We start from the raw sequence: 11,908 nt of genomic DNA on the forward strand, positions 1-11,908 counted from the left end.
GAAGACGGACCTCAGTCTCAGAAGTTGTGAGTTCAAGCCTCAGCTAAGGCAGAACGGACGTTCTAATGTGAAAGTCCTATGTTCAGGCATCATGCTATGTGGATTAGAGACTACCAAGGTTAAAATAATTATGATCCAGGTAGTTTTGCGGAGAGACAAATACTCTTTATCAACACTGTTCCCTGTTATCCCTCGTCTCTTTTCCCTGTTTATTTGGCTTAGCTATCAGTCAATATGCAGAGTCTATCCAATATCTACTTTTACATTTTAAAAACGTTTTCATCTTTGTCACCATGGATAATGTTTAGCTTTAAGCTGGATCAGGCCAGTTTGTTCATAATTGCTAGCAGTTAATGTTATTCTTACTTTCTTGTTCTTGAGTTTTTTCTTTCCTTTGTATATTATGAGTCCGGCCCCGACCGTTGCTGCACAGCAGCTATAATTCTTTCTATGTTTATACTGTAGTGAACACTACAGCACTCAGGGATCAATTACCTGTTTCTGATTCTGACCGTGTGATATTTTATTTTTGTGACAGAAGTCCGGGTCGATCACTCAACGGACCAACGGGGCCCAGAGTGTCAGGGGCCCAGAGTGTCAGGGGAAGCAGAGGTGGTGGGGCCTTCTGTGTGTCTGTGCTCAGGGGCCCATCGTCATGGACAGAAGGTATTTTATATGAACTCACACTAAACCTGATTTTTATTTTAGATAAAAGTTAAACAAAGAAACAGAACATCAGGTTAGTTTAGTGATTTAATGGAGTGATGTCATCAATATGAAGATATCATGCGTCAGTGTGACTATCTTCATCACCAGACAGAATAAAACAGAGAAACCCAACAGTTGTGTTTATATGCTGAGTCACTTCTTCAGAGTCTTCCTCACATGGCTCTGTCAGCTCTCTCCATAACTAGAGGGTCTGAAAAGGTTGTTGATTTCCTGTTTATTAACTATCTGGAAAAAAGTATATTGTCACAAGAGATGAGAGATATGGAGGCAAAGACCTGACACAGCAGGAGCAAGAAGGTGAGCAGCAGGTGGCGCTGCAGAGCGACTCAAAGGAAGGAAAACAGAAGTTACTGTTGTTGAACAAATGTTTTATTATGATAACTGAAACATTTTGTTCATGAAGTTTGTGTAAAAAATCTCCTCTTGGAAAATAATGATATTTTTCAATATGGTAGACAACAAGCTAACGTTCACCATAACCGTCAACTTTTATTATTTTTTTACCGTTAAAATGCAGCTCCGTACCTTTACTGAATCCCAGCATGACGGTTTCTGGTTTATATTTTGTTCAAACGTTGATCATAATTTTATTTTTATCTCCACAGATGAACTCAAAGAAGTTTAAAAATGTCAGCGGTGATAAAGTTGACTGAACAGTGAGTGTGTGACTGTGTGTTCTTATTCTACACACACTCTTATTCCATTCACAGATTGAATGTGACATTAATGTGACTCTTCACAGAGGGTGGAGGTAAAATTTTCGCTTCCAGCTGATGTCATTAAGAATGAATCAGAATTTAGTTGTGAGGAATAAACAGAGACTGGTTTGTGTGTTCAGACAGATGTCTGTGTGAGTGTGTCATCTGTGAATAAAAAAAACACCTGCCACAAATACAAAACAGATCTGTACACTCAAAAACATTCTGCAAATATACAAAAAAAAATTTTTTTTTAAAGACAGAGCAAAATGCAAATCTGCAAGAATCACAAAAAAAAACCTGGATTAATAACAAATATCTGTTTAAAAGTTGCAAATGTTTTTAATTTATTTGAAAATCAATTAAATTTATTCACGGTTATTTTTTTAATTTTTGGAACGTGTTTGTGTTTCTGCAGATCTTTTATGAATATGCAAAATCACCTTTTGATTTTACTTTTTTTGTATTTGTGAGAATGTGTTATATTCACAGGTGACACATGAACACACATATCTGACGTGCAGTGTGTCAGCAGAGACTCAGCAGGACGCTGAACACAGACTGTGAATGTTAAACTAATCATCAGACTCACCGTCATGTTTTAAAGAGTTATAATAATTAACTATGATAAATGTTGATGTGAAGTTTGGTGATGTCACTGAGTTAAAACAAAGTTAATTAATTTCTGTTGCTGAACTTTATTTATTTATCATTTTAAATTTCTGTCGAGTGTTTGTGAGTTTTATGAGTTAATTTTATTTACTGTTATTTCTAATGTTTCCTTTGGAAATGAACCTGCTGCACATCACCTCTCCTGAACCTCCTGGGTTTCCGTAGCTACTCCTGTCTGACCGTCACACTGCTGACGGTAAGTCACATTAAAAATGTTGTTTTGTGTCGTTTTGATCGCTCATATTAGTTTCATAGACGTTTTTCACTCAGCTTTTTATATACTTTATACTTTATTAATCCCCGAGGGGAAATTTACCACCATTTGTGAGCTGCCTTGTGTCATGTGACCACCGTGACACATGCAGTTTTTAAAACCAGAGCAGAGGTGATGAAAGGTGAACAGGAGGTCATTAATGTGTCATTTTGTTTCTGCAGGTTTCATATAATCATTTTCTGTCTCTGCACTTTTACACTTCACCCAGCAGGTGTCAGTGTTTTACCTCTGAATGTAGTTGTTTTGGTTGTGAGGACATTTGCTGCTCTAATTTGAACTGAGTGTTGAATCAGGAGCATTTTAACAGCTCCTTAACTCTAATGTCAAACTGATATATTTGGACCTGAAGGAGAAAGTGTGATCACAGCTGTTTGTCCTGCAGGGGGCGCAGAGGAGCAGAAACAGGAGTCACTAATGAGCCTTATTGTCTCTGCAGGAGAAAATAAAAACTGATGTCTTCGAGTCGAGATCTGTCCCCGCCCCCGTCCACACACGTTAAACTGAAGTGTGCTCTTTAACTCATTCAGTCATCTGAGGGGAATGTTCAGAAACTGATCATTTTCAAAAGGCATGAATGTTAAACTTTTTTGAATATTTCACAAGTTTAATTTTATATTTTAATACAATTTAAACAATAAACCATGTTTTTTTTAAATTTTTATTTTGACCATCATGGTACAGTGTTGCTTTAAGGTAACGTATCCGAACGTTTAACCCAAACAATTTTTTCTAATTTCTTTAAATTATGTTTACATTGTCACCAACTGGCATCGTCATGTGTACCACAGAGGGCTAATCAGAGAGTTAATCTATAGACACGTGCTGTCTCCAAATTCAAACGACTAATGATAAATAATAATTCACAGTGACACTGAGAGAAGAACCGTTTGTGTTGTCTTCTGGTTCCACGGTGATCACAGACGTTCCTCCATCATCAGAAACACCTGTCAGTCAAAACACATTCACCAACTGTTAACAAATGATGACAGATCACATGACTCATTAAATACAAACACTTAACTTAGAGCTGCATTTCTAATAAAAAATAATCATTGTTAATCAAACAAGTGTTTAGATTCAACATGTTCAAATCAGTGTCAGCTGTTTAACTGTGAGTGTGAGCACGATAATGTGTGTTTAACATGTGTTTAATGTGTGTTTAACATGTGTTTAATGTGTGTTTAAAGTGTGTTTAATGTGTGTTTAACATGTGTTTAATGTGTGTTTAACGTGTGTTTAATGTGTGTTTAACGTGTGTTTAATGTGTGTTTAATGTGTGTTTAACGTGTGTTTAATGTGTGTTTTGAATCAACTAAACTTTACAGCACTTCACAGAAACCTCCACCGCCGACTAGTGTTTTGGAGGTGTAACTGCAGAGTGACACAGACACACCGCCGCACAGGTGTAAATGCTCACAACAGTGTAGGCTCTGCCCGGAGCTGACGCACAGCTATAACTCCACCTTTGGTTTCAGTCTAACTGTTTTTCATTTTGTCTTTTTGTGAATAAACTGGGTTTCACAACCTTCTCTTGTCAGAGCGAATGTTCAGTTCCACTCACCTGAGCTGCTGACTCTCTGCTCACTCGTCCAGGCCCTTCTTGGAGGACCCGTCCCTGGTCTTCGCCCTCAGCTTGTTCACCTGTGACTCTGCGATGTCAGCCCTCTCCTCAGCCTCTTCCAGTTCATGCTGCAGCTTGCGGAATTTAGCCATGTTGGTGTTTGCTGCCTCCTCGGCCTCTTCGGCAGCACGTTTGTAGGACTTGACCTTCAGCTGCAGCTTGTCCACCAGGTCCTGGAGACGAGCCATGTTCTTGCGGTCTTCCTCAGTCTGGTAGGTGAGCTCCTTGATGCGGCGTTCATACTTGCGAACCCCCTTGATGGACTCCGCTCCCCTCCTCTGCTCTGCCTCCAGCTCGCTCTCCAGCTCTTTGATGCGAGCCTCCAGTTTCTGGACCTGCTTCTTGCCTCCCTTCATGGCAATCTGCTCGGCCTCATCCAGACGGTGCTGCAGGTCTTTGATGGTCTGCTCCATGTTCTTCTTCATGCGCTCCAGATGGGCGCTGGTGTCCTGCTCCTTCTTCAGCTCCTCTGCCATCATGGCTGCGTCTGTGATGGCTTTCTTAGCCTTCTCCTCAGCGTTGCGGTTCTCCTGTATGGCCTCCTCCATCTCAGTCTGCAGGTGCATGAGGTCTGCTTCGTGCTTCTTCTTCTGGTTGATCAGGCTGGTGTTCTGGGAGTGCAGGAGTTGCATGCGCTCTGTAGCGTCAGTAAGCTCCTGTTCTGCCAGTTTACGACTTCTTTCTGTCTGCTCGAGGGCGGACCTCAGTTCCTCCAGCTCGGCCTGAATCAAGTTATTTCGGCGTTCCAGCAGAGCGATATTTTCTCTCAGGTCATCATTGCCGTGCTGTGCATCATCCAGCTGCAGCTGAGAGTCCTTCAGGAAGGCCTGGAGGCTCTTGAGCTGTTTCTGGGCGTCGGCTGCCTGTCTGTTGGCTTGGCTGAGCTGGATCTCCATCTCGTTCAAGTCACCTTCCATCTTCTTCTTGACTCTCAGGGCCTCGTTGCGGCTCCTGGTTTCAGATTCCAGAGAGGACTGAAGTGACTCCAGCATCCGTTGGTAGTTCCTCTTTGCCTGCTCCATTTCCTCGTCTTTCTCAGCCAGCTTGCGCTCCATGTCGGCCTTCACTTGGTTGAACTCCATCTGGGCGCGGAGGATCTTGCTCTCTTCGTGCTCCAGAGAACCTTCTGCCTCCTCAAGTGCCGACTGCAGCTCCGCCTTTTCCTGCTCGAGCTGCTTACGCATCTTCTCCAGTTCATGAGCGCTCCTGCCGCCCTCCCCCAGCTGGTCGGTGAGGTCAGAGATCTCCTCTTGGAGATTCTTGTTCTCTCTCTTCATCGTCTCAAGTTGATCCAGTGACTCTTCATAGGCGTTCCTCAGTTTGAAGAGTTCAGTGCTCTGAGACCGAGCTTCCTTCTGAGAAGCCTCCAGCTCGCACTGCGACTCCTCAAACTTCTGCTTCCACTCTGCCATGACTTTGTCAAAGGCCCTTTGCTTTTTGTCCAGAGCTGCAGATGCTGCATTGGATCTCTCAAGGTCCAGCATCAGGTCTTCAATCTCATTTTGGAGGCGGTGCTTGGTCTTCTCAAGGGATGAACACTTTGCGTTCACAGCCTCGATGGCCTCCTCGGCCTCCTGCAGTCTCTGCACCAGCTTCTTCTTTGCTTCTTCCAGTTCCTCTGTTCTCTGGATTCCATCGGTTTCATACTTTGTCCTCCATGCTGAGACCTCGGTGTTAGATTTGGACAGAGCTCTCTGCAGCTCAGCCTTGGCCTCCTGCTCCTCCTCAAACTGCTCTCGGAGCAGATCGCAGTCGTGACGAGCAGATTGTACAGCGTGGGCGAGGGCATTCTTGGCCTTGACTTCCTCTTCCAGCTGTCTGCGGAGATCTTCTACCTGCTGGTTGTACGAATTCTTCCCTCTGGTCAGTTGTGATATCAGACTCTCTTTCTCCTCCAGCTGACGTCCAAACTCACCATTCTCAGTGAGCAGCTTGGCCCTCTGGGTAGTCAGGTCATTGATGGTGCGCTGAGATTCTTCATATTTACTCTTGTACTCATTCATGTTGTCTTCCATCGTACGACACATCTTCTCAATGTTTGACTTGACCTTCACCACACTCTCCATGTTGGAACACAAGTCGTCCAGCTCCAGCTTCAGCTCGCTCTTTTCCTTCTCCAGCTTCTGCTTCACACGCTGCAGGTTATCAATCTGTTCGCCCAGTTCGGCGACGCTGTCGGCATGTTTCTTCCTCAGGGAGGCAGCAGTGGCCTCGTGTTGGAGCGTAGATTCCTCCAGCTCCCTACGCAGCTTCTGAAATTCAGCATCTCTCTTTTTATTCAGCTCCACCTGTGCTGATGTCGCTCCACCTGCCTCCTCTAGGCGCTCGCTGATGTCCTCCAGCTCACGGGAAAGATCAGAGCGCTGTTTCTCAACTTTGGCCCGGGCTGCACGCTCTGCATCCAGCTCCTCTTCCAGCTCCTCGATTCTGGCCTGGTTTTCTTTCAGCTTCTTCTGGAGCTGAACTGAAGCAACCTGCTCGTCTTCTAGTCTTGAATTTATTTGGACAATCTCAAAATCCTTTTTCTTCAGTTTTTCCTCCAGCTGCTGTTTGTCATTTTCCACGTCCATCAAACTCTCCTGAGTCAGTTTCAGGTCTCCTTCGAACTTCCTCTTTGAGCGCTCCAGGTCCATTCGGACTTTCTTCTCTTGCTCCAGTGAGCCCTCCAGATCGTCCACCTGCTGCTCCAGTTTACCTTTGACTTTGGTCAAACTGTTGACTTTGTCTTCTTCACTCTGAAGGTCATCCAGTGCCTGCTGGTGAGCCTCCTGTAGCGCCCTCTTCTCTTTAGTCAGCTTCATGATATTTTCATCCTGGGACGCCATCTCCTCTGTCAGGTTTTTAACCTTATTCTCTGTGGCATGTTTCTCTTTCTCAACCTTGGCCAGAGTCAGCTCCAGATCATCGATATCTTTCTTCAGCTCGGAGCATTCATCTTCAAGCTTCCGTTTCTTAGCTGTGAGATCTGCATTCAGCTCCTCTTCATCCTCCAGTCTTTCTGTCATCTCTTTCAGCTTGGCTTCTAGTTGAATCTTGCTCTTTATGAGCTGTTCACAGCGTTCTTCAGCGTCTGTCAGTGTGTCCTGTTCAGACTGAATCTGCAGAGTCAGATCGTTCTTCTCTTGGAGAAGAGTCACTATTTTCTCCTCTATTTCCTTCCGTCTACTTTCTGATTTCTCCAGGGCTTCTTTCAGCTTGTTGAATTCATCCTTCATGTTTGCCATCTCCTTCTCAGACTCGGCACTCTTCAGCAGAGGTTTGATCTTGAAGAAAAGCTTCATCCAGGGCCAGTTCTTTACACCTAGAAAAGAGCGAAGGTTCCACTGGATCACCATCAGGGCATCTCTGCGTTCAACAAGCTTAGCAAACTCTGCCCTCATGAGGATTGCCCGGGCGTTAGCCTGGATCCTGGTGATGATGCGAGAGAGTTGCTCGTCCCTCATCTCCTCCAGTGTTCCCAGCAGACCGGCTTTAAAGAAGACTTTGGTGTGGCCAAACTTGTACTGAGTGTGATCGATGTCCAGTGACCCCAGCAACTTCTCAGCACTCTTCTTGCAGTCAATGAACTGACCTTCAGGGATGGCTGAGGCATTCAGAATCCTGTACCGCTGCTTGAAGTCTCCATAGAGGACCCTGTTTGGGAAACCTTTCCTGCAGATTCGGATGCCTTCCAAGACTCCGTTACAGCGTAGCTGGTGCATCACAAGGCAGTTGTCCATGACCCCTGGTGTTTTCCTCTCATTAGGAATCAGACAGCGGACAAAGTGAGGATGTGTGGTCTTCAGGTTGGTCATCAGCTTGTTGAGGTTTTCCCTGTGAAGTGCAGACACAGTCTGGAATGAGGAACCTTTCTTCTTGGCTCCTTTGCCGCCTGCTTTGTCACCACCGTCAGCACCTGTGTAGGTAGAAAACAGCAGACTGAGAAGCTTCAGAGATGATTTCTGGAAAAGACCGACCACAGTTTCATTCAGGGGGTCTTTGTTTTTGACCAACCAGTTCCCAATGTTGTAGTCCACCGTGCCGGCATAGTGAACCAGGGCAAAATGAGCCTCTGCTTTCCCCTTCGCAGCCCTTGGCTTCTCAAACATCTTGTTCTTGCCCAGGTGATTATCGTAGAGCTTGGACTTGAAGGTCTGGTCGCTGGCTTTGGGAAACATGCATTCCTCCTCCAGAATCGACAGGATCCCCAAAGGCTTCTCAATGAGGTCGATACAAGCCTGTAAATCCATCCCAAAGTCAATGAACTCCCAATCAATACCTTCTTTCTTGTACTCTTCTTGCTCCAGAACGAACATGTGATGGTTGAAGAACTGTTGTAGTTTCTCGTTGGTGTAGTTGATGCACAGCTGCTCAAAAGTGTTGAAATCAAAGATCTCAAATCCAGCGATGTCCAGCACTCCTATGAAGTACTGACGGTGCTGTTTGGTGTCCAGGGATTGGTTGATTCTCACCACCATCCAGTTGAACATCTTCTCGTACACTGACTTAGCCAGAGCACCGAGGGCGTAGTACACCTGATCCACACTTTGACCTTTGGTGACGTATTCATTTCCTACCTTGACTCTGGGGTGACACAGCCCTTTGATGAGGTCAGCAGAGTTCAGCCCCATTAGGTAAGCTGATTTATCAGCAGCCTCTGTCCCATCCGGCTCCGCCTGCTCTTCACGCTGCTTCTGTTTGAACTTCATGTTGCCGTAGTGCATGATGGCGCCGGTCAGTTTGTAGACGCCCATCTTCTCGTCTGCAGTGAAGCCCAGCACGTCGAAGGCGCTGTCGGTGGCCATCAGCTCCTCCGAGTCGTTAATGGAGGCGACTGTTACCTCTCCCTGGGAGATGTAGGAGTAGTCGTAGGGGTTGTTGGTGATCAGCAGCATGTCCAGCAGCTCTGGCTTCTGATTGGACAGGATCTGGTAGAAGATGTGGTAGTTCCTCTCAGCTTTGAGCTGAAAGGTGACACGTGACTTCTCTAGCAGGTACGTCTCGATGTCAGCAGATGACAGCTTGCCGCTCGTACCGAAGTGAATTCGGATGAATTTTCCAAAACGAGACGAGTTGTCATTTCTCAGTGTTTTGGCGTTGCCGAAGGCCTCCAGCGCGGGGTTCGCTTGGATGATTTGATCCTCCAGCGTCCCCTTGCTGGTGTCTTTTTTGCCTCCACCGACGGCGGCGATGCTGGCAAAGTACTGGATGACCCTCTTGGTGTTCACGGTCTTCCCAGCGCCGGATTCTCCGGTGATGAGGACAGACTGGTTCTCCCTGTCAGTCAGCATGTACTGGTAGGCGTTATCAGAGATGGAGAAGATGTGAGGGGGGGCCTCGGATCTTTTCTTCCCCCTGTAAGCTGCCACCACCTCGGCGTCGTAAACAGGAAGCCACTTGTAGGGGTTGACGGTGACACAGAAGAGTCCGGAGTAGGTGTAGATCATCCAGGCGGCGTAACGCTCTTTGAGGTTAAACAGCACGGCAGGCTCATGGAGGAAAGTGAACATCGCCATGTCTTCAATTTTATCGAATTTTGGCGGGTTCTGGGGGTGGACGTCGGACTCTTTTACAGTCACCGTTGTTCCATCCTCCTTCTTGACAGTCACCATCGCTCCGTCTTTGCTCTGGATTTGTCCCTTCATGTATTCTACCTTGTCGTCCACCACAAAGCATTCAGTCTTGATGTCAAAAGCTCTGGTCTGCGCCTCCAGACGCTCCTTCTCTGACTTCCTCAGGAAGGGAGCAGCCTTCCCGAACTCAGCCATCAGAGGGTCACCCATGGTGGAGGTGTAGGTACACGGCAGTGAGATCAGTCTGAGAGGAAAGAATCTTTTCTGTGGAGGCTGCAGACTCGTCACAGCAGGCGAACGTTTATAAAGACTCCCTGAGGACCAAATTAGGAGATGACCGCTGAAAGAAAAAAAAACAGAGGATGACGCTAAATTTGTCCTCGGATGAGAAGACACGGAGTGAGGGCAGATTCAGGACCTTTGGCTGTTAGAGTCCATTTTAGGAAAAGGAGAGTTTCACAGTTTATCAGCCGGCCGATATGGACTCCTGACACCTCTCCATTTAGACTCAGCTTCTCCTGAGTCCTCACAGGACTGAAGCTTCCACTCGGCCAGTTCCTCTTCAGTATCATCATCATTCACCTGCTGCAGCTCAACATTAATTTAAAAAGCAGACGTTGGTTTAAAACACAACAAGGTTTTTTTTTTTTTTGAATATTTTATTTTTCAGCTTTCAATTCAATAAGATATACATGAAAACACAAACACACAACTCCAAACCCCTTCCCCAACCCACCCACAAACTGAAAGAGAGAGAGGAGGAGAAAAAATAAATAAATAGATAATTAAATTAATAAATAATGAAAATAATATTAATAATGATTAAAAAAAAAAAAACACACAACGGTTGAGAGGCAAGGAAGACAGCAGTAAGCACTGACAACAAAGAGCTTGCAAAAACTACAACCCATCCACCATAGAAGCTGGCAATGTGTCCATATATGCTAAATAAGGCTGCCACATCTCTGTACAAGTATTATAGTCATTCCTGAGTGTATATGTAATTTTTTCAAGTGGAGCACAGCTATTCATTTCTGAAATCCATCTTCCTATAGAAAGTTGGGAGTCAGACTTCCACGTGATGGCGATGCACTTCCTGGCAACGCACAAGGCCAGTGAGAGGAACCTCTTTTGAGCTTTTCTTAATCGTGCATCAATATTTGTAGTATCTCCCAATAAGCAGGTTTGAGGATCTAATGGGAGATGCAGTCCTAGGAGTTTTGTAATGATGTCAGAAAAATCATGCCAGAATGTGTTAAGTTTTGCGCATAACCAAGTGCAGTGTAGGAATGAACCCTCTTCTATACTACATCTAAAACACAGGTTGGATATCTCAGGTTTATATTTTAAAACACAACAAGGTTCAGTTTAATCTGTTCCCACAGGTAGATCAGTTTGACAGGAGACAGACGAGACATCATGACTGCACCTGATTTACTTCACGGTGCCTCGTCATTTACTGCCTCAGTTTTTAGTCTCATCTTTGGCATTTTCCACTTTTTTTAATGTTATTTATTTGAAATATTTTCTGGTTTATTGTTGTAATGTCTGCCTGTTCACTTGTCACTTCTTCTGTGCTGTTTTACTGCAGCTGTGTGAAGCACTTTGGGCTGCGTGAAGGTGTGAGAGGTGCTGAATGAATAAAGTTTGATTTGATTAAAAAAAAAACATGTTTAAGGAGTAAAATGTTCAGAAACCAGGCCGTGAATGAAACATGATCAAACTCCTTTGTGAGGTTTGAAGAGTGTGTGTGTGTGTGTGTGTGTGTGTGTGTGTGTGTGTGTGTGTGTGTGTAGTGTGTCCTGACTGGCTGAAGTGTTTCTGTCTCTTTATCTGAGACAGTCTGGACTCATCAGCTCTCAGCCTGTAAATAGAAACCAGACACACTGGAATCAGAGTTTTAATCTCAGTCTCAGTTCGACATGAGGATGATAACACAGAAACATTTTAACCCTTCGAACCCGTCGGGCTCAGAGTCAGAGCCGACCGCTCTGTGTCCCAGAGTGTAACTGAACGTTAACATTAAATATCAGTGTTATTATGTTGTTTAATCAGATAGTTTCATCTCATTCAGCTACTTCACAACTTTAACATTTAATAACTTTCTTTTATTCAGTGAAAAACAGGTTTATATTTTTTAAATGTGAAATAATGAAATATATAATTTTTCTAAGAGAGTTCCACAGAAACACATGGAGATAAAATGAGACTGAAGCCCTTTTTAAACAGGAACTGTGCAAATTTGCAGGAAAGCCCAATCAGTCTTTTTCAGCATTGGCAGTATAAAAACAAAATCAGGGAGTGCAGCAAAATGCCGCCTACCTACTTTTGTTTATACAGAATGTGCCTTTTTCGGGGCAAA

At 44.7% G+C, this 11,908-nt stretch overlaps 1 protein-coding gene across 1 annotated transcript; it reads right to left on the reverse strand.

Annotated features, from left to right (window-relative positions):
• Positions 1 to 143: 143 nt before the first annotated feature.
• myh6 (myosin, heavy chain 6, cardiac muscle, alpha) lies at positions 144 to 11,901 on the reverse strand. Its single transcript, XM_050057403.1, has 2 exons — positions 3,935 to 11,901; positions 144 to 3,317 (listed from the first exon to the last, which is right to left on the reverse strand). Exon 1 carries the CDS (start codon positions 9,754 to 9,756, stop codon positions 3,955 to 3,957), a length of 5,802 nt encoding a protein of 1,933 aa, XP_049913360.1. The 5' UTR covers positions 9,757 to 11,901; the 3' UTR covers positions 144 to 3,317; positions 3,935 to 3,954.
• Positions 11,902 to 11,908: the final 7 nt, after the last annotated feature.

This window comes from Epinephelus moara, chromosome 12 (genome assembly GCF_006386435.1).
Source record: "Epinephelus moara isolate mb chromosome 12, YSFRI_EMoa_1.0, whole genome shotgun sequence".
NCBI classification, from domain to species: Eukaryota; Metazoa; Chordata; class Actinopteri; order Perciformes; family Serranidae; genus Epinephelus; species Epinephelus moara.